This window comes from Lepisma saccharinum, chromosome 17 (genome assembly GCF_977018435.1).
Source record: "Lepisma saccharinum chromosome 17, izLepSacc3.1, whole genome shotgun sequence".
Taxonomy (NCBI): Eukaryota; Metazoa; Arthropoda; class Insecta; order Zygentoma; family Lepismatidae; genus Lepisma; species Lepisma saccharinum.
Genome location: NC_139245.1, coordinates 23492227 through 23515073, shown reverse-complemented (window position 1 = coordinate 23515073; position 22847 = coordinate 23492227). Strand labels below are relative to the sequence as shown.

General features: G+C 36.5%; 1 protein-coding gene across 3 annotated transcripts in view; it reads left to right on the top strand.

Moving 5' to 3' along the window:
- Window positions 1–22847, top strand: part of Set2 (SET domain containing 2) — an 81676-nt gene that overhangs the window by 46504 nt on the left and 12325 nt on the right. For all 3 annotated transcript variants that reach the window (XM_083139141.1, XM_083139139.1, XM_083139140.1), the window contains exons 6-14: window positions 52–149; window positions 853–1018; window positions 1902–2144; window positions 3144–3340; window positions 4103–4734; window positions 6115–6175; window positions 8801–8902; window positions 10064–10293; window positions 11729–12783. In XM_083139141.1, the coding sequence (XP_082995267.1) occupies window positions 52–149; window positions 853–1018; window positions 1902–2144; window positions 3144–3340; window positions 4103–4734; window positions 6115–6175; window positions 8801–8902; window positions 10064–10293; window positions 11729–12783 (2784 nt within the window). The remainder of the gene's footprint in view (window positions 1–51; window positions 150–852; window positions 1019–1901; window positions 2145–3143; window positions 3341–4102; window positions 4735–6114; window positions 6176–8800; window positions 8903–10063; window positions 10294–11728; window positions 12784–22847) is intronic.

Here is a 22847-nt window from a genome sequence, read left to right as displayed (position 1 = left end):
TTTTTATTTTTGTTGATGTTATCTAATGTTTGCACTTATTCTGTATTTCAGTGGACTGTCAATGGAGAACTTAGGATTGGCTTTTTCTGTAAGAAACCAATACATGCTGGAGAAGAAGTTACATTTGATTATCAGTTCCAAAGATACGGGTATGTTATTTTTTCATGTAATAACGTAACGTGAAATTTATTTGACATGGATTCACATGTAACTCAGATTGGTAAATGAAAGATGCTTTTTTTTATGTAAACATATCTTAAATTAAGATTAACTATTTTTTTAATACAGATAAGAAATCTATACAGGAAATGTACAGAATTTTAGAGTGATGCCATGTGATAGATATCATGTTTTTGAAGCTGAACCAGTACTGACATTGATGTTGGTATTCTTTTTTGATGATGACTGATGTTAGTATTATTTTATGAGAAAAGCAGTAGATTAAAACTGTTGTCATTTAATCAAAACACCACACCCAAGTATTGGCAGAGCTTTTATTAAAGTAATTTGAACTGCAGGACAATGTCTGCCATCATTTGGTGTACGCTGTGGCAAGTATTGGTGATTGAAATCAAATTTTAATGACCAGTACTTATATGTTCGTATTGATTCAGCACTAATTTTGGTAGGTATGAGAAAAGTTACCATTGTGAAGGAATCGTTAAAACACATCCTTTAGTTTGTTACTTTTTGGCAGACAAGTGAGGTTTTAGTAAAAATCAAGAGGCAATGCGTGATGCAAGGTTGTTGTGGAGGATAAAGAATGGGTGTTGGATTTTCTTCTTCTTTTTTAAATAAGTTCCTAAAGTTGGCAATTTTCTCCCAGCTGTACCATTTTTATTTTATCAACAGCAAAGAAGCACAACGTTGTCATTGTGAGACTTCAATATGCAGAGGATGGATTGGGGAAGATCCAGAAAAAGAGAAGCGAGAAAAGAAGGAGCGCAAAGAACGAGAGGCCAAGAAGAGAAAGGAAGAAAGGAGACGGGAAGTGAGAGACTTCTTTGAAGATATGGATGTAAGTAATGCTTTTTTATCGTTCATGCTGTATAGGAGAAATACTCTTCGAAAATAATCCTGAATTCAGTAAACAGAATGAAAGTTCCTATATTTTGCAGCCTGCCCACTTGTTCTCCTGTAGACATGGCTATAAAGTATAGTAGCTTTCATTTTGTCTGGCAAGTGTTTACTGTTTTTTTTTTGTTTTTTTTATCTATCCACCCTTCTAGCTCCTTTCCTCTCATTACTATTAAGTTTATAAAAGTAGAAACAAAATGGCTGCTCCAAGTTAGTTATTTATAGTAATATCTGAGCTGCAATTTGTTTAGCAATTTTACCGATAAATTGATCTGTGCATATTGGCTGATGCCAGTAAGATTTCTGTACATTCTATCTCATCTCTCCTCTTTAGGAAATGTTTGATAGTGTACATGAGACTGTATGTGCATGATCAATACAGGCATCATCAGACTTTATATTTGTACTCATGATATCTGGAGAAAATTCACCAGTACATCAGTATTGTAAATTTATGAATTTTCTACATATTCAAAGAAAATGCCTTTTATACCTTGACCTTTGTCAGTGTTGTGTGGGGAAGTTCCATGTTTCTGCATTACACTGTGATGTAATGCAGAAACATGGAATGTTATGTTAATGAAGGAACGCTCCTTCATTCACAAAGGGTATGGCATCTAGGGATGGAGATGGTAGTAACGTGCCAGGTTGTATCCTTTGCCGTGCTGTGCAACTGGTCTGTGTTTCGTCTTGGTGTCGGGGATCTTTCAAAGTACAGGGTTCTATTCTAGCTAGATGCCCATTTCCTAATTTTGTTGTGCCATTATGCCATGCTTCCATTTTGTGTGAAGAAATTTATGATATGCTTTGCTTTACCTTTGCAGCTTGAGGAAGAGATAGAGAAGCTGTGTGCATCGGGACTAAAAAATCGCACGCACACCTTAACACTTTGCCGACTGATGGTCAGAGCAGAAGATCAACAATCACGTATCCAGCTGCTAAAGTTGTTGCAGGAAGGTGAGCCAGCATGTCGCAGGCTGTTTCTAGATTACCACGGGCTTCGGCTGATATGGAGCTGGATGATGGATATGGGAAGTTCATCGGACAACTTCAGTCTCAAAATGGAGGTTAGTGTTTTCATTGCATGGGACAAGCTTTAACTTGAGGTCTAAAATGAGATCCTCAAGATGCCAGAATTTTAAAAACTTGAATTTGGGAAATTGTAAAATCTGAGAATGACATTTTTACATGTTGGGACCATGGATTGAAATTATAAATTTGGAGATAGAGCTTTATAGATGAATCATTTGTTTTTGTTCTGGGGTTATTGGTATCCACTCATACCAGTATTAGAAAGCACAGAGTCCAAATTTAAACATTGATACCAGATATTCTGGGAATTATGCAAAATATATAGTTTTATTTAATTCTGCACCAAAACTGTGTGGCATCTATTGTAGTTAAACTATACCACATGAATATAATTATGCAATATGCACATTGTTTACACATTAATAAGAATACTCATTGTTTTAGGTTAAATGTTCAAAATCCTGTCCTCTTGCAAGACGGTCATGTACCCTACCAACTGCACTCAAGCAAGCTTTGTGACATAATTTGTTAATGTCAGACATTTCATCCTGAATTGTGTCTTGCAAATCAGTGGTTTGGGGTTTGGCCTGGTACACAAGATGCTTAAGGACACTCCACAAAAGAAGAAATGTTGTGGCGTTAATCCAGCAATTGAGGTGGCCACTCAACTATGTGGATCATTTTACCTCAGAGAATCTACAAAACAGAAATTACTAACTTACTGCATCAGTTACAGTTAAAATATTTTGGCAATATTCACTGTTAAGAGAAGGGTTTTACTTCTGCCATACTGCATCAGTTACAGTTAAAATATTTCGGCAATATTCACTGGTAAGAAAAGGGCTTTACTTCTGCCGCATCCTGTATTTTTTTATTGTTATAAATTTTCCTTTATGAAAAATAAGTGTGATTCTTATGGTCCAAAGAATATGGTACATCTGTATTGGGTCCTACTTTCAGATATTTTGCAGATAAATAATTATTTAATTCATTGATGGCTACGTTTATTACATGATTTGTTACATTTATTTCAGATTTTGGAAACCCTCTCCAGGCTTCCCATTCCAAACAAAACAATGCTCCAGGATAGTAAAGTGATATCTGTTGTGGAAAAGTGGGTGTCAAGTCCATTAAGTTTGATAGATGGCCTTTCAAGCGACAGCATGTCTGATGCTGCTTGTGAAGGAGGCACACCGAGAAGGGAAATTGATAGAGGATGTAGAAAAGAAAGGTAAGATTTAGCTTTTTATGAAATGTATTGCTACCATTTTTTTAATTAAGTAATTTATTTATTTGGTTCTTCATTAGCATGCTAACTTTAACTAGATATTGGTAAAGGTGTGTAAGCTTGAAATTTAGCACTGATATCTTATAAAGGAGCAATAGTGCAGTAACTGAGAAACGTTTAATTTACCTACAGATTTCCTACACTTTTAGCTGACAAAATTTCTTGGCTCTGTCTGTTAATAGGTTGTTAGAATGATTTATATTATTTTCATAACATTTTTTATTGTTTGTCGTTTCATTACAAAATTTAATGCTATGAAAAATGGACAAATAGCTACCTGAATTTTTTTAAAAATTAAATTCACTAACACTTTTTTCTTGTAAACCAACAGCCTGTAGCATGGCATGAGTTTACACCAGGCCACTGCATGAAGTATTAATTTCCTTGGCCAGAGTATTATCAAATTACCTAATTCTGATGTAGCGGCAAAGTTCAGACTTTTGCTCCATACATGTATATGTGAAAAAACAATAAAAATTGCATAATGAAATGAAATTTTGCTTATTCTGTAACCTACTATACATGAAAAATGTACTTGATATTTCATATTATCCTCTTATAACCACTACCTGGCAACAAACAATGGTTTTTGGTGTTATGGCAATTGCTAAAACTTAAGTCCCCACGTATTATATTATCATGTAATTTATGTGTATATACTGATTGATGTTTTTTATAACTCTGTATTTTTATTTGTGTTCATAGATCTTCTGTTGATGATGAGTCAGGCAGTGATATGGAATTTGCAAAGCAGGATGGGTTAAAATCAACTGGCCCAAGAACCGATCCTATAAAACCAGATGTCGAGATGCCTGACGAAGAATCTATGCCAGGAATAGAAAGTGAGAAACAGGTTGTTGATTATCATTCAGAGGAGCCGGTGTCGAAATCTAGTGAAAAATTTGTTAGTGTGGATGAATCGGACAACACAGATGTTGAAAATCAATCTGGTGATAATAGTGTTAATAATATCCCACTGCCTGGACCAAGGAAGGACAGCGAAAGTAAATTTGGCTTTGCGGGAGCTAAGTCCGGTGAATTGGAAGGAGTTACCTCTGAATCCGATGCCGATACGAAAACTCCATCGAAGCAAGAGGGTGAGGAGTCGGATGTGGTGGCGGATGGAGACAAACTGGAAGTTGTGAAAATGGAACTCGAAAGTGAAACATCTAATGCTGAAGAGTCTGATGCGAGGGAAAGGACCGAAAGTGACACTAGTCGAGTGTTCCTTGACTTTGCCACAAGACTCCTGGACGGTTGGAGCACTTTGAAGGAAGTGTTTCGCATCCCCAAAAAGGAGCGAATAGAACAAATGAAGGAGCATGAGAGGGAAGCAGGTAACTCACATTAAGTAAAGCATTGCTTGTACCAAATAATATACGAGGTGCATCCAGAAAGTAAGTTCCAATTAGCCATAAAATAAAACAAGAACATCAATAGCAATTGACATTTATTATATTAGTACGATGTTTCATAATGTAGTTTAGACATATTCACCATGGTCGTTCAGGTATTTGTTGTAGTGTGGCACTAAATTTTGTATGCCTGTGTCATATGTGCCTGCTGCCAAAGAGTGGAACTTGATGTACCGCAGCATTGCTGTCAAAATGTAGTTCTGCTAGAAACCACTTCGGCTGAAGGAAGAGATTAATGTCGCTAGGCACGAAGTCTGACTGTAGAAGGGTGATTGAAGAGCTCCCACTTGAAATGATGCAAAAAATCTTGCATGCACCCAGCTGTATAGGGTTCTGCACATTGGATCGGCATTCTGTGAATTTTGTGCATCGTCTGAGCTTACAGTCGCTCATAATGTCCAGTCTGTATACCTCACCAGTGGATATCTAATAATCTGATTACAGCCTGTACCGTGCAGTTAGCGGGACACTGCATGAGAGCTGCCATGTTGCTCGTAGCTCTGTCCCAAAAACAACTGCCTTCACAGCTCTGTGACTGCACCAGATTACAGTCACATACCACCTCTTCCTACCTACATACACACATCACACTCAGACCACTAGCACAGCATATGAATGCCATTGGAACTAACTTTGTGGATGTGCCTCGAATTTTGACACACAAAAACCACAGTATGTGTTTAAAACTAAACTTCTTCTGTAACACATTGCACCAACTATTGAAAAATTATTTTCACACTTGGAAAAATTATTATAGGTTAATGTTTGTATTTAGTATCATTTCTCAAGATTTGGCATTGTATGCACTGAGTTTATAAGATTAAATTGTAGGTTCTTGGAATGTCTATTTTTCAGTACATGCATATTCGATGCCTCCAAAGATAGATGAAAGTAGCAAATGAAATGCATAATGTGTGTCTAAAATCAAATCCAAGATTACATTTATCACACTCTTTACATATTAAAGTGATAAATTTTGCCCTTCTTAAGACTGATTTGAAAATTATGTTTTGTTCCCTGTATGCAATATAATTAATCATATACTATCACTGTTGCATATTCTGGGATATATTGTCTTTGTTTCCACACCATGGCCCCATCTTCACAAGACAAAGAAGTCATGAAGTGATGGTATGGTTAATATAAGGATATAGTATTCAGGAAATGAACATAAACATGATATATTGCAGGGAGGGGGGGGGGGGAGAGAGGGGGAGAGACATGCATACATACATATTTCCAAGGTAATATAATCCTATATCTTTATTGTCATTACATTCCTGCTACTTTCTCTTTTTTTAGACCGAGGGTACAAAGAATATTTGGATAAGGGAGGCAACCATGGAAAACAGTCATATGACAGGTAATGCATTTTTTTTTTCAGTATTTTCATAAGTTTTATTGTAACGTTTATGGAGCCACAGTGGTCTTGTTGGTTGGGTGTCTGACTGGCATGTGGTAAACCTGGGTTCGATTTCCAGGTGGGCTTGTTCCTGCATAAAGTAGCTCTGAGGCTCATCCAGCCTGAAATCAATGGGTACCTGGGGGAGGGGGTAAAGGCAGCTTGAGCATAGTGCTGATCACATCACCTCCTAAATGGCTGAGATTGGAAATGTGTTGGGCTCTACCCCCACATCCCTTAAATGTGCCTTCATGGCACGGTGCTATATGCACGGGGAACTTGAACTACCTTGTTCATGTTTATGGCTATGCGGATGCCACTTTGAACTGATGCTTCAAAATGTAATAATTGAAAGTTGTTCAAAATATCGATTAATATTAGTTGTAATTTATTCCACTCCAATTATATGCATCAATTTACCAAGAGTTATGCTTTCAAATATTCAAGAATAACATCAGAATATTACAAATACAAGAGCCTCCCTGATGGTGCAGTGGTAACATCGTCGCCTTGTAATCAAGGGGTGTCGGGTTCGATACCCGATGGAGGCACTTGGCACAGTGGTTCGGATCCCACTTTAAACTGTAGGTCCAGTCTCGATTAGCCTTACTGTGCATAAAGTGGACTTAAAACATCAAATCAATAACAATAACATTATTACAATACATGGAGCCAGTGTCTGACTGCCATGTGGGAGACCTGTGTGGGTGATCTGTTGGAATTTTTCTGGCCTTCTCTGTGTATGAAGTGGTTCTGGGGTTCACCCAAGAGGGGGGGTCAGAAGGAACATGATGCTGATCACATCACCTCCAAAATGGCACGTCTCCCATATATGTGCCTACATGACAGAATTTTGTTTCTTACAGTGTTAGATATAGCTGGAGTAGTTCTACCATTTTTTTCCCACTCGAAATGTATGCAATTGAACATTGTGTGCACCAGGTAAAATGCAGGTTGTAAAAATTCCTTTCATCATAAGCATGTAAATATTAGAGGAATATTAATGATGATTTTGATTGTTAAAAAATAAGGGGGGGGAGTGGCAGTAGCTGCGACTGAGAAAGTACAAAGTAGGTTATGCAGTGTAACCCTGATTTTTTACATTTCCTGCATTATACATTCGATCTTGACAGTTCCAACGTAGTGAAATGTTACAAAATTTTCCTCTATTTTTGATTTCAGTTTTTTCAGCTTGGTCCCCTGAAAAACGTAAAATCGAGGTTCCATTGTATTTATCTGCATGCAGTGACCCATTGGTATTCCATTGTGTTTTAAAATAAAATTTTACCAATTTTTGTTTCAGATTTAAGTATTGATACCAGCCGATACTTTAAAATCTGCAATTTATAGTTAATTCTTTGCTGATATATTTAATGTGATAAAGTGAGCTATTTTAATATTTTAGAGGAAAAGCAGAAAGTAGAATGATGTATGGTTGCAATGAAATACATATATTTTAACATTTATATCTAGTTGGTACTAACCCAGCCCTAAATCTTATACATATTCACAATTTATGTCATACTCTGTAACTTGCTAATTGCTCAGTTTTCACCATTAAATAATTTTTAGTGTTCTTCAAATAGAAATTCTGATGTATAAATTTGTCTTTTGAAAATTGGGTGTAAAGTTAAAGGCCTTGTTAAAGTGAGGAAAGTTTAACTTTCGGAGTACCATTAATATGTACTTCTTGTTTTCATGAGCAAGATTACTTAATATTTAGCATATTTATTTTGTAAATTTTCAATGCTCTTGATGTATTGTCAACATAGCTGTGAAAGGTATCTAAATTTTCAAGTAATCATCAGAATAATTTGTAGTTATCTAAACATATACATTTTTTTTTATTTGGCATCATTTTCTGCCTCTAGCTAATCACAGTGATGACAGTGAATGATGATTAGATGAAATTGATCAAGATGCCCAGCCTGGGACTCGAACCCATAGCCTTTGGTGGCCAGATCATGAATCAACTACTTAACATGCTCAGCCACCAAAGCAACATAAACTGATTGATATGCCATTTATGTTATATTAGTATGTGTGTATACTGGGCATGTTAAATGGTCTGCTTTTGAAATAAGTTATTTCGTATAGTTATTTTATATATTTCTGTTGAATGAGAAAAAAATGTTCTGTCAGTTCACCTTAAACAGTGATCGAGGTTTCCACTCATCCAGAAATTCTGGGATTTTTTTTTATTTCAATATTAGCATCATTCACATTTTTCATTAACCACAGTCTTGCTTGGAGATATTTCATATAAAATTGATCTTATATTTTATTTTAATTTATTTTCAATATTGAATGATGCATTTGAATAGCATGCAAAGTTGAGGATTCTTATTAGATATGTTAAAGCATTGTAGAGTGGCCTGGTAAGTTATTCAAAAGTACTGGAAAAACCTCAAAGTCAGGGTTTTGCAAAATGAGTGGGGAACCTGCTGCTTTTGACTAAGCTACAAATAATTAATATTGTAATTTTAGTAGAAATATTTACGTGTGTGCCTCTTTTGTGAATGACTTAAACATTACTAGGTGCATGAAGTACGTGTTGAATATATTCATTGATATACTTGTCAACAGGTCATGGAGGCATCGCACAGACTATGACAAGAAGGAGAGAAAACGTTCAAGGGAATCACCAGATCACGAGAGAGCACGAAAGGGACCACGATTGGAGGATAAGTAAGTGAAAACTAAACCATTAGAAAATGTTCATCTTTATTTTCCCTAGGCTGATTCAAACTGTGAGTTGTTATTGGTGCATGTTTCTCTTTTCATAACACCAACACAGTTTAATGTTCACTTCGATAAAAATAACACAAAAATCTGTGGTACTTTCAAGAGACATGTATTTTTTTTTAAGGTTCCTGATTTTGGAGGCCTGTTTTAAACAAGCTAAACATGTTTTAAATAGCCATGTGTCTGACATGAACATAGGACTTTGCACACTGTCAACTGATATCAGTTTTACAGTGTGTTATGTGTGTTCAGAATTCTGGAATTTTTACAACAAAAAACGAAATTCGTATTTGGGAAGTGAGAGACACGGTAGTAAATAAATATACACACACTGTACTCACTCTTTCTGCGAAACCGTTTTAGTAGTTCTATTAATTTCAGTGACCACTGACATCATCCTCATTGGAAATGCACCAAGCAACAATGTAAGAAGTTCCAAAGAGGATGGTGGCAATGGCCACACATTAATAGAACTATTAAAACTGTTTCGTGCAAATAGTGAGTACAGTGTCTGTATTTAAAAATGAAATATTTAAAACCATATTTAGTGAATGTTATAGAAAAAACTGTGGAGAGTATACATTACCCAGTTGCTGTAAAAATATATGTTTTAGCATTTACAGAGATATTGAGAATAATTTCAATTTACTGAGGTGTTATTGGTTATTAAATATGGCACTGAATGGCAGACTAAAGTTATGCAACACTCCCATGGAAGATTGTACATACAGTGGAACTTCCATTATAAATGTTTAAGGGCCTTTGGGGAAAATACTTCTGGTGTAGGAAAGTAATGTTTTATTGGAACCTAGAAGGTTCTGTATACATTTAACTGTTTTATTCTCTTCTGTTTTGTGCTTGCATCAAAATTGTGGTGTGCCGTAACTGTTAACTTTCCCATGTTAACTTCATCACCTGGGCAAAGGAAAAGAAAAAAAACGTAAAATGAGCCTGCTTTTGTATGATAAGCCAAATATAAAAAGTTACAGCTTGGGTTTAATTTAAACTAAGTCTAAATGAAATGTGATAGTTGTTAATTTGTCACACTGCCTTGAGAGACCAGGATATTTTATCATAAAGGATTTCATGTTTCTTCAATTACAGGTGTGTGCCACTAGGCCCAAAGATGAGCAAAGAGGAGCGCCGCCAGTTGTTCGCACTGAAAGTTGCTCAAGAGGAGGAAGAGCGAAGGCAGCAGCAGGAAATATGGCGGCAATACGAGGAGCAATGCCTTGCTGTAGGAGTGGATCCTCAGATGACCACAGCTATTGATCCCAACACTGGATACCCATGTTTCTACGACCCGTCGACAGGATCGTGGCAGGCCTTTCCAGGTGAAGTAATCACTTGTTTGTTAAGGTGCTGAGGTACATTTTCAATTCTGTCAAAGAGAAGTTGTCGAGTTCTATATTACATATTTCTCCTCGCATTTCAGTTGTAAGTGGATGTTCAAGTAGATTATTAAGCTAGATAAATTATATTTAAAATATCTTTGAAAATGCTCACTCTTCAATTTTCGCTAATCAAGAAAATGCTTTTGTGCAGGTGATGTTCTGTATTTCCGAATTTCAAATTTAATCGTTTTTCGCTGCCTTCACGAACAAAGGTCATGTCATCTTGGACGGGGATGGTAGTACATCACTGTTTGTCCCTGGGTGACAGTAGTTTCAAATTTCTCCCATCCCTCAGTGTTCGTTGGTGTTTCTGGCTGGAGTTCTCTGCTGTTCTTTTTGCTGGGAGTTGTTCTGATTTCCATCGTCTGGCAATGTAATGTTAATTGCAACTGTGAGCATGATTAGATGAAATTTGATGAAGGGTTAAACACAAAGGAATGCCATACTCAGGCAGAGACTGGTACCAGAACTTTTGATAGTCCACCAAGGTGGTGGTATAACTAATAATAAAGGTCATGGCACTCACAAGCTGTAGCTTCTTTCCTTGTTGAACATTTTGATCCAGCATGGTGTTAATCTTCAAGAACCTTGAAAAGTATTTTTGAATGTGATTGTTACTGAACTAAGCTTTCTTAATATCCAAGTTTGTCTTGAAGTCAATCAGAACTTAACAGGAATAAACACAGCATACTAAAATATCAGATGGCATAGTCAGAAGGCTTGTTGATTATTGGATTTGGAGACTGGGTGAACCACAAGTGTCTACTAATTTCAAGTTGCGGACTTAAATTAGTTTTAGATATCAAGTATGCCAATTACAAAGTTGCTGCTGAACTGGAAAAATCAAGGGAACCAACCTATCAGTGAAATAGTTATATAGAAGTCGGGTAATTTGTTTAAAATACAGTGGAAAATCAGTTTTGCATTTTTCAGGGGACCAAGCTGTAAGAACTTAAAATGTGGGAAAATGTATAGAAGTTGGCTGTGTTTGGAACCATCGACATGTAATGTATAATGCAGAAAAATGTAAAATAGGGGTTCCACTGTACATCCTAAGTCCTGAAAAGTCAAGGAAAAGTGTGAGTTTTTGTACTTGCCAGAATTTATGAATGAAAATTAACTCAACTTTTTCTTTGAAGCAGATTCTTGGTGGAAGGTATTTATAAAAATGTTTTTGCACTTTAATTTTTTTAAATATTTTTTGGACAATGTTGGACATCAATGTTAAATGCAACACCACAGAATTGTCTGTAAACACATTTTTAAAATTGCTTGTAGTTAATTTTAGTAAGATATTAACCTTAGTGATATTACCCTTTTCCTTAACAGAATTATAAAATTTTCATGTGTATAATATATATCTTTATGCTTTCAGATCCCAATGGATTGCCTCCCAATGGAATACCCCCAAATGGAATACCTCCAGGTGGATTACCACCAGAGATGGGGCCTCCTCCTGTATATGATCCTACTAATCCTCATAGCCCTCATATGGGTGGACCCCAAGGTGGAAATCCTCTTCTTGGTTCATTACCTCCTGGTTACGAACCTAACACTGCTAGTCTTCCACCACCCCCATATGATCCAAACAGACCACCACTCATCCATCCACCACCACCTTTACCTGCCCAGCCGTACCCAACAGATCGACCACCAATGTCTCAAGAATCTATACTGCCACCTGAGTACATCCCCGTTCCAAATATGCCTCCCCCAGGGTACGAGCCACATAACACTCAACCTCCTTGTTACCCCTCGGAATCACCCCATCCACCGTTACCTCCGCAACCGTATGGATCAGCTCCGTTACCTAGTTACGATCCTCAGCAGCAACCACCAACATTCCCGCCACCACCACAGGGCCAGACGCCAACATTCCCAGCACCACCAACACCGACATACTCTGGACCTCCACCGCTACCCTCGCAGCAGCATATTCCACCCTCGGTGTATACGCAGGCAGATCAGCCAACAATACAGTACCCCACTGCTGCCATCACGCACCCTATTGTCCTTCCCGGCCAACCTTTTGATCCCAACGCACCCCACGTGCAACCGGTGCCAACCCCCATGTCGCCACAGCAGAGGCCGTGGGGAGAAGGTCAATTGCCACCAACACTTGAAGTGGCTCCACCCCCTCTTCCTGACCAACCACCTGTTCGTCTGCCACCAAAGTGGAAGTCTGCAAAGGATGCAGAAGGGAGAGTATACTACTATCATGTAAAGACAAGAGTATCTCAGTGGGAGCCTCCTGCGTGGGAAGAATCAGCCAACCCAGATGAATCTGATTCATCGAATGACTCATCAGAGGAAGAGGAAGAGGAGGAGGAAGAAGAAGAAGATGAGGATGAGGAAGAAGATTATGAAGTTGGAGAGGAGGAAGAGGAAGAAGAAAGTACCTCACTGGAAGATGAAGACGATGAAGAGAAGGTATGTGTGTGTTTCTGCATTTATCTTCATTTTTACCCCATGAAAACAACAGAATGGTGGATGTAAGTAAGTAATGCATTGACTTTGATGTTTGTGCTGTCACAATATCTTTCATATATTAGTTCTAGTTTCTCTCATTCATCTTCGTCTATTTGTCAATAAATAAAAAAGCAAATATGCAATTCATTTTCCAATTTCTACTTCCGTGACTCAAGAGTTCTTTTGTACAGTCAACGGCAAAAGAAATAGTAGACAGATGTCTTCACCATTTTCATTTAGTCTGTTTTCCACAATGTGATGATGAATTAGGGAGAAGAAAATAGTATAAGTAGAGTGCAACATCTGCTTCGAATGAACAGAATTCCATTCCGTAAAACAACACAGGAAACAGGATAGAAGTGAATGAAAATAGCAATGGGCAACTATTATCTACTATTATCTGAGCCGTTGTCTGTGCATGGTATATTTCGACGTCTGTGTCGATGTTTATACTAAATTTTTTAAAAAAATATTGTTGGATTCACACTATTTTGAATTAGACATGCTTTTAATATATAGAGTGGAACCTCAATTTTTATGTCCATGCATTTACATTTTTCAAAGTTGCTTGGTCGAAAGGAACAAGTCATAAAATAAACTTGATTACACATTTTCAGGAGTATGAAGTATAATACAGAAAATGTTACATATGGGAAAGCATTGTAAAATGGTACAATATTGCCGCTTCTGTGACCAGGTGCATTGAGTGATTTTGGAATTGAAACTTCCAGGTTAAAGCCCTGGATATGGGTGTTCCTATGCATTTGTTCCTTTATCAGTTTCATATAATCAACATCCATCTGCCTATTTAATGATGTTAAAGAGGCAGGAAAGCCCTGTAAAAATAAATACATACAAATATGAATAATGTGTTAGCAATCAGTTTAAGTACACTGTGCAGGAAAATGTAGAATGGTGGTGTAACACCCTGCCATTTGGTTGTTTTCATTTGACCGTTTGCAACGATACTTCACACTGAATATATATTGTACGCGAAGGATGAGCAGACTAACACAATTTTTGAATTAAATTGCAAGTCCTCAGCGCTCAACTGGGTTTCATAATGTTATTATACTTACATTGCAAGAATTAAGCAACACAACTCAACTTCCAAAATATTATTTCACTTTATAACATTTGATATAAACTCCTTTTTCGATTTTTAACACAAGACATTTTTAATTCAATCTTCTTACATATATATAACAAAAACGAATCGGAATCAACAACATAAAACAAATATCGACAATGATACAGCGTTCTTAATCTCAATAGTTCCCTGTTAATTTTATAAACTTGTACGCAATCGAAATAAAGTAAATATTGGTTATTTGTGAATGTAGAAGACAGTCACATAGTCCCCCCACTCTGTATAGAAAACTACTCGAGGGATCAAACATTTTATGATCACCCTGTATGTTATCCAAAATGTGCAGATCACAAGGAGTTTTCTCAAGACATAAAAATTATGGGTCAAATTATGAGGCATATATAATTCACACATACGAGAAACAATACTTAGTAGTAGCCTTGCGGAACCCAATCTCCTTGTTGGCTAAACTACTTAATATAAATAAAATACAATATGTACAGTCATAACACGACTCTTCAGTACATTAATTATTGAAACATTACTCATGCAATAAACAACTTGCCTCAGATTATCATTATTTGATCCCTATATATATACAAGATATTTGGTTAAAACATGCCTGATCCTTGCATAATATTTAGACATACAACAATATGCGACAAGTTTACTAATAAACGTTCTCCTCAAAGTAGCACATTTCACAACTATAATGACACTTCCACATGTCATTCTACAATCACAATAAGATAAATTTATGCTTAAATAGAACAATACAATTATTAAATTCAATTAACTTCGTTACAATTGCTTCGCAATAACTGATTTTTCTTCTCCTCGGAACAGTTGAACATTTTCAAATTAGAGAAATTTACCTTTCCATAATTATCACCATGTAAAGTGTACAAAGATGCGAAATTTCCTTTAACTTCTTTTACCATAAATGGTCCAATATATAATTGAAATAACTTATGAATTTGTTTATCCAGTTTAGAACTCATTTGTCGATTTCTTGCCAACACTAATTGTCCTGGTTTCAGTTTAACTGCATTGGGAGCATTCCTTATTTTTGATTTATTCTTCTTCCTCTTTGAATTTATCTCTGCCAAATATAATTTTTCCTTCCATGGCAACTTCCGCATTTCCTCGGGCCAATTGAGTTCAGATGTTATGGAGTCTCGGACTTCCTCGTGCAAAAATAATTCATTAGGTGTAAAACCGGTTATGCTCGAACAGGAGTTATTTACTAATTTTATAACCTTATCGATCTTAAGTGACCATGTGGTGTGATCACGATGACAAAATAATCTTAGTAATCTTACAATTTCCTTATTATACCTTTCTATGGGATTAGCTTTGGGATTGTAAGACGTTGTTGTTAAATGAATTATTCCTTTTGAAATCAGATACAACTTCCATTCTTTGGAAGTAAACTGGCTACCACAATCGGACAGAAGGATTTTGCACACAGGATAATGCTTGAAATAACCATCCTCAAAACGATTAACAATCTCTCTGGTAGTGGCCTTTCTCAGAGGATAAATCATAATGTATTTTGACATAATATCCACAATAGTCAACAAATATTCGTAACATTTAGATTTGGGAAGTTTTCCAATAAGATCTACTGATAGAAATTTGTGAGGCTGAGTAGATAATATATGATATTCGTCCCGAAATATTGGCTGGCTTATTGATTTAGATTTTGCACATTCCAAGCAATCTCTTAGATAACGTCGAATACTCCTTCTCATGCGTGGCCAATAGTAAACTTTCTGGCACTGTGCTAAAACTTTATCATAACCAAAGTGGCCTTTTAAATCATGGACTTTATGCAGCACTAAGGGAATAAGTTCCTCAGGAACAAAAATTTTACATCTTTCCTCAGGCTTTGCTTTATAGAACAGAATATCTTCATGAAGAAAATATTTACTTGAAATTCTATGCAAGGAGTCATCCTTAAGTGAATTTATAATACGATTACAGGTCTCATCTGACCTTTGTGCAGAGCACCACATATTTGAGACTTCCTCCTGTTTAAAATCTAGTATCACTTGATTTATATACAAATATTCTCCAGATATTTTATTATATTCACTCACTGGGAACCTGCTTAAAGTGTCTGCTATAAAATTAGAGGAACCTGACACGTGATGAAAGGTAAAATCATAGGACTGTAATTTCAGTGCCCATCTCGTTAAACGAGGGTTCAATGACTTTGCAGTTTCCAACCAGGAAAGTGACTTATGATCAGAGTATATGTGGAAATGCCTTCCCTTATGGTATATCGAAAATTTTTCTACTGCAAAAAGAATAGCTAAACACTCTAGTTCATGAGTACTGTAAGTCGCCTCTGTACCACGAAGTGTACGACTGGCATATTGAATGACACGTGTTCCATCACTTGCTTCTTGCCACAGTACACTTCCTAATCCTTTCTGACTAGCATCGACGGATATAGAAAATTCCAAACTGAAATCTGGCTGTCGTAGGGCTGGGGCAGCTACTAATGCATTCTTTAACTTAACAAAAGCTTCTTGATGTATCGGAGTCCATTCATAAATAGTATCCTTACGTAACAGGCTGTATAATGGTGTGACTATATGCAAGTAGTTAGGAATAAATCGGCTTCTCCAGTTCGCCAATCCAATGAATTTTCTCAGTGATTTCTTATTGTTTGGGACTGGAAATTGCAACAATGCTGCATCCTTAGAATGATCCACTTTAATTTTTGTACCAGATATTACATGTCCAAGAAACAGAATTTCTTCCTGGAAAAACTTGCACTTTGCAAACTTAATGGACATATTTGCCTTTCGAAGAACCTGCAATGTATACTCCAAATGTTTGAAATGTTCACTAGCATTCGAACTAAAAATAAGAATATCGTCAATATATACCAACACAAAAGAACTGGTTTCCGGTCCAAAAAGGTTGTTCATGCGATCCATAAACACAGACACCGCTGATTTAATACCAAAAGGTAAATAACAGAACACGTGCTGGCGCCCTCTGTATGAAAAAGCCGTATATGGATAGGAATCTGGAGTTAGCGGTATCTGGAAATATCCACATGATAAATCAATCGAACTAAAGAATGTAGCACCATGAAAGTGTTGCAGAAGTTCAGTTATGGGTTCGACTTGAGTGAGAGGGGAAATCACATGCTGATTCAAACGACGGAAGTCTACCACTGGACGCCATTCTCCATTTGCCTTTGGAACTATGTGCAATGGATTGAGGTAAGGGGACGACATTTCCTTTATAATGCCCCAGTTCTTCCACTTATTCAATTCACTCTCCAAAGCTGTTCTTTTAGCAAAAGGAACCGGATAAATTGGAGCACGAATTGGTAAATCAGTATCCAACATTATCTTGTATGGTTCAACATTAGCGGGTCTAGGCTTATTCGAAAACTGTGTTCTATATTTTAATAGCAACTCACGTAAGAGCGCTTGCTGACGTGAAGAGAGTTTACTACAATTTTGTACTGTTGATACAATTTTCTCTTCAGTTACTATGTAGATTTCTTCGGAATTTGTGTTCATCAGCAAATTTTCTGCCGAAATGCACTGAACCCTTTTATCAACATGCTGATCGTTAGGCTTCAGTCGTAACAAAGACTGTGTCACCTCTTGTTTTTCAGGAGATACCAATGTAACTTCTTCCTGTCTAAAATTCAGTATAGCTTTATATTGCCTAAGGAATGGTATACCTAAGATTATATCTGCATGTAATTGTTTTAACACAAACATTTCCAACGGAAAAGTCTCCGACTGTATTAAAAGGTGAAGGATTTTCCTACCAACAACTCGAAATTTTTGTTGTCCAGCAAATGGTAATAATTTTACCTGATCTATGGATTCCAATCTCGCACTTTGTACAATGGACTTGATACTGCACCATAATTCGTAACTCATTAGATTACATTGACTTCCACTGTCAATAATACATCGAATTGTTAAATTACAAATGGACCCAAAAATAACAGGTTGATCAGTAATAGGAAATGGTACACCACTATCATCCATGGTCCAAGTGGGTTCCTCTTCGTACCATTCCAATTGGAAAAACACTGCTAGCTGGTCATTGTCTTTAAAATTATCATATACAGGAAAAATATTTGTAATTTGTGACTGAACATTTTGTGAACCATATTCTGTGTTAAAAATTGCAACACAGCCCTCTGTATTCTCACTGCGAGTAAATCGGGCTACATTTACCCACGGCGTTCGTTTGACTGTGACTCCATCGTTGGTTGTATTAATTCTTTAACTTGTGTTTCTCTGGGATCAAATGAAACAGCATTTTCATTCAATCGGCTACCTGAAATAGCATTACTGTTTAGAGAAGCGAATGATTGTTCACAGGGCTGACGACAATTACAACATAAATTTACTTCACTGATTAAACCTTGACTATTGTTCGGGGAATAAGGCAAACAAGCCACATTAGGATCTGAATTGGACCTCGTTTGTAGATAACCTTGCCTTGTATTAGAACGTCTATCATTCTGTGGTCTCGCACTGTCTCGTCGAAATTGGGTATTGTTATAACTTCTGTTATTTGCATTTAAGTTTCTTCTAAAGAACTGTTGATTGCCATAATTATTTTGATTCCTTCTTCTGAATGTAAAGTCCTGACGCCGATCAGAATTGTCATTTACATTTTGCCCTCTATTATACGAGTTACCACCGGATGTAGAACCAGAATTAGAATCTCTATTGTTGCGAGAGAACTGTCTATTATTCCTTTGATTAGGATTTTGCTCGCTGTTTCTTGGTTGCGTGTTAACTGTCTGAACTTTGTACCTTTGTTTATCTCTGAAATCTGACGCATTTGAATCCTTAGTAAACCTGGATGTTCTCACTTCAAAATCACTAGGCAAATCACACTTCTTACCAGATCTGGTCTTTATCAAATCTAGTCTCTTCAATAAGTTAATAACGTCGTCAACCTTCGTTAGGCCAGCACCTAATATTGTCTGTGCCGTAATTGATGGAAACTGATTAATCAAAATGTCTATGACTTCTGCATCTTTAGGACGCTCTACCAAATTGTAATATGTTGAATAAGTACGAGTGGCAAACGCCTCCATGCTCATACCGCTATTTTGATCATACTTTCTGTTCCTCAATTCGGACAACTGAGCCTGCGTCAATGAGTATGAAGTGTACTGGTTCAGAAACTCATGTACAAAATGTTTGTATGTCGTAAAGGAATCCACGTGCGTATTGTACCATCCCTCGGCTGGTCCTTGAAAACAATTCCGAATACATTCCAATCTCTGAACGTTTGGAATCTGAAGCAAATCCAAATGTGAAGTTAAGGTTTTAATAAACTTCCTTGGGCTAGATTTCTCTGGATTTCCAGAAAATTTAGGCAACATATTCAAGTCAATCAACCGTAGATACTTTCGTGGTTGTTCCTTAGAAGTAGATGGTTTATTTGTATCAGAATCAATGATAGTAGCGTGCCTATGGTGCTTGGTGTTGTAATTAGGTTTAAATCGTTTACCAGAAGTTGCTTGCGAATTATATCTAGTTTTGTTTACTTCAGACATATCAGAGTCTATATTGCTAGATTGTGAAGCATTATTTGCTGGATCAACATAACTAACATGTGAAGTTTTATGAGGCTTCTTTAATCGAGAATTAACTGGTGAAGTAGGAGCTGACAAATTAGATTTAGGATTTCCTGTAGATTTACGTTTTCCTGACATATGCAATGGAAAAGATTCATCTTCTGAAGCACTGGAACATGACAAGGATAAAGGTACAGGATGCTCTGGATTACGTGAAATTTCAGTAATGTTGCCATTGTTCCCAGCAGCTCTATGGATTGTTGAAGCATTAGTCATCAGCAGTTTAGCTGTTACATCACTTAATCGTGCTTCACAGATCTCAACACGTTGAATTAAACCTTCATTATTATTTTCCCTAATCTGGCTGATGACATTCAACTGCTCGTTTACCTGCAAACCCAATCCAGCAACACTATCTTCTAACTTACGAATGCTGTTGGTATTCGCTTCACCAGATATACTCAACTGTTGGAAATTTTCATCCAACACTTTAACGTGTCCCTTTATTTGATCATTTGCTGTATTGCAAGCTTCAGCAACCTGCCCAATCTCCATGCGGAGTGAGTTGCCCAACTCCTTAACAGTGTTGTTCATATTTTCCATACACTTCACCGTTCTGTCTTCAAGTTCTGCAAATTGCTCTTTCTGAGATTTCTCATGCTCTGACAATTGCTCTCTCTGAGATTTCTCCAGCTCTGACAATTGCTCTCTTTGAGATTTCTCCAGCTCTGACAACTGCTCTCTCTGAGATTTCTCAAGCTCTGACAACTGCTCTTTCTGAGATGACAACTGCTCCTTCTGAGATTTTTCAAGCTCAGACAACTGCTCTTTCTGAGATGACAACTGCTCCTTCTGAGATTTTTCAAGCTCAGACAACTTTTGCCTTACGCTGTCATTCGATTCCTTCAATTCCCGAAACATGACCAATAATTGAGCATTAAAATCTGAAGTACCCGTAGGTAATGGCACGATAGGAACATTCTTCGTTGTCATTGCACTAATTTGTATTCACGACAACAGAACGAAAATATGAAGTACACAAAGGAAGGGACACTAATAAGTCTAAAATTTACAATTCTTCAGTGTAACCAAATTCCCACACACTGGCCACCAATTTCTTGCAACGATACTTCACACTGAATATATATTGTATGCGAAGGATGAGCAGACTAACACAATTTTTGAATTAAATTGCAAGTCCTCAGCGCTCAACTGGGTTTCATAATGTTATTATACTTACATTGCAAGAATTAAGCAACACAACTCAACTTCCAAAATATTATTTCACTTTATAACATTTGATATAAACTCCTTTTTCGATTTTTAACACAAGACATTTTTAATTCAATCTTCTTACATATATATAACAAAAACGAATCGGAATCAACAACATAAAACAAATATCGACAATGATACAGCGTTCTTAATCTCAATAGTTCCCTGTTAATTTTATAAACTTGTACGCAATCGAAATAAAGTAAATATTGGTTATTTGTGAATGTAGAAGACAGTGAAATTATGATAATGTTGGCCTACAGCTACAGCAAGTTAATTGAGCTTTTTCCTTCTTTCTCATAGAACTTCATTTTTTGTCAAATGAAAAATGTGTATGCAATATTATCCCTAGTTCCCTAACTTGTTGGACATGCACGTATTATTTTCATCATTTTTCTATTATTCCAAATGTTCTTCTTTTAATGGCTACACGGTGGAATCTGAGAGAATAAAATCAGTCTTATTATACAGTTACTTTTGTTTGTTATTGACTATTGAAATGCTGGGCAAGAGTACTAACACAAGAATGTAAAGGGCAAAATCTATTAAAAATTATTTACCATATTTACTTGGATGCCCAAAGAATCCAACACATTTGCACCAAAAACTTGATCATTTATATGTGAATATTTCCAGCACGTGTTGATTATAATGGAAATTCAGATTATTCATTCATGCAAAAAAGAAAGTGTCCTGAAATATACCTAGTACCCATCTTCCATCTAGATCCATATACGTTCGTGCAAGATACTTTATTTGCATGTTGCTTACCTGTAAATACATTGACAGTACATGCCATTTCTTTCAAAGTAAAATTACACTTGGTGTTTGAGTAAACATGGTATTTCTATGCATTTTCCAACTTTTTTTTCTGAATGCATGCCCTACTGCAACAAATGTCTACATTAATATGTATAGTTGCGACACTGACTTAGTTTTCTGGTAAGATAGTAAATTTTTAATTCAAATAAAAGCTGTTTTCTTTGTGTTGTTTTATGCTTTGGTTAAAATGGCTTTGTTTTTATTGACCTCTTAAGAATCTACTGCATGTGCTTTTTTTACAGCTATGCATGTTTTATATCTTACATAGTCTATAGATATTATTGTCATCTGTACATCTGGTATATCATGGAGGACAGTAATTGGTGCAGAGGATGTTGAATGAAATATTAAGATTAGAACTCCCATCACATATGAATGAATGTACATAAGGAAAGGTCACCCTGATAACATAGTGGTTAATGCTGTCACCTTGCAATCAAGGGTACAATTCCTGCTCAAAGCACATACCAGTTCAGATCCCACGTTAAACTGTAGATCCACTCCTGTGCCTTGTGTGGATATAAAATTAACTAGAGGATGGAATGATAGGAAATACATGCTCATACTCAGAATTTGAATAGTTTGTTCATCTTAATCATTGTACAGAACAAGGTGACTACCGCGAGTTTTGCCTTAAAAGAGGACACTTCGTACAGTGAAATGTTTCCATAATTTACATTTGCCCATGTTCCTAATAAAGCTACATGAGGTGATCTTCGATGAAGGCACTCAAATGTCAACTTCTCTTCCGTGCGATACACCTGGGGGTGCATTTTTTGCAAGGCAACGAGGCTCTGGCAATTGAGCCCACAACCTATATAATCATGTGGGGTTTGCTTTGTGTTGTCCATGTGTTTTGGTGATTGTCCCTTCATCCATCTCATCTTGTTACCATTCAGCCAAAAGTGGGGGGAAATGACGCAAAATAAACAAAATCATCATCAACCAACAAAGCTGCATGTTGTTAAAATGTTTTCCTGCATTTTAAGTTTATTGGTCTTAGTTCCCTGAAAAATGTAAAGGTAAAATCGAGGTTCCACTGTATTTAGTTATTTACTTTACAGAAGCAAGATATATGAATTGTACCTTTGTATTAATAAAAGTTAACAACTAAATGGCAGAATTTTACGCTAAGCTACGGTCTATGTAGAAATATCAGATCAGTAAAATTATTGGCAGTTTTACTGATACAATACCAATTGATCTGTCCCGTCCCTAAAATAAAAAACTCTGAAGCTCCTACAGTGTAAATCT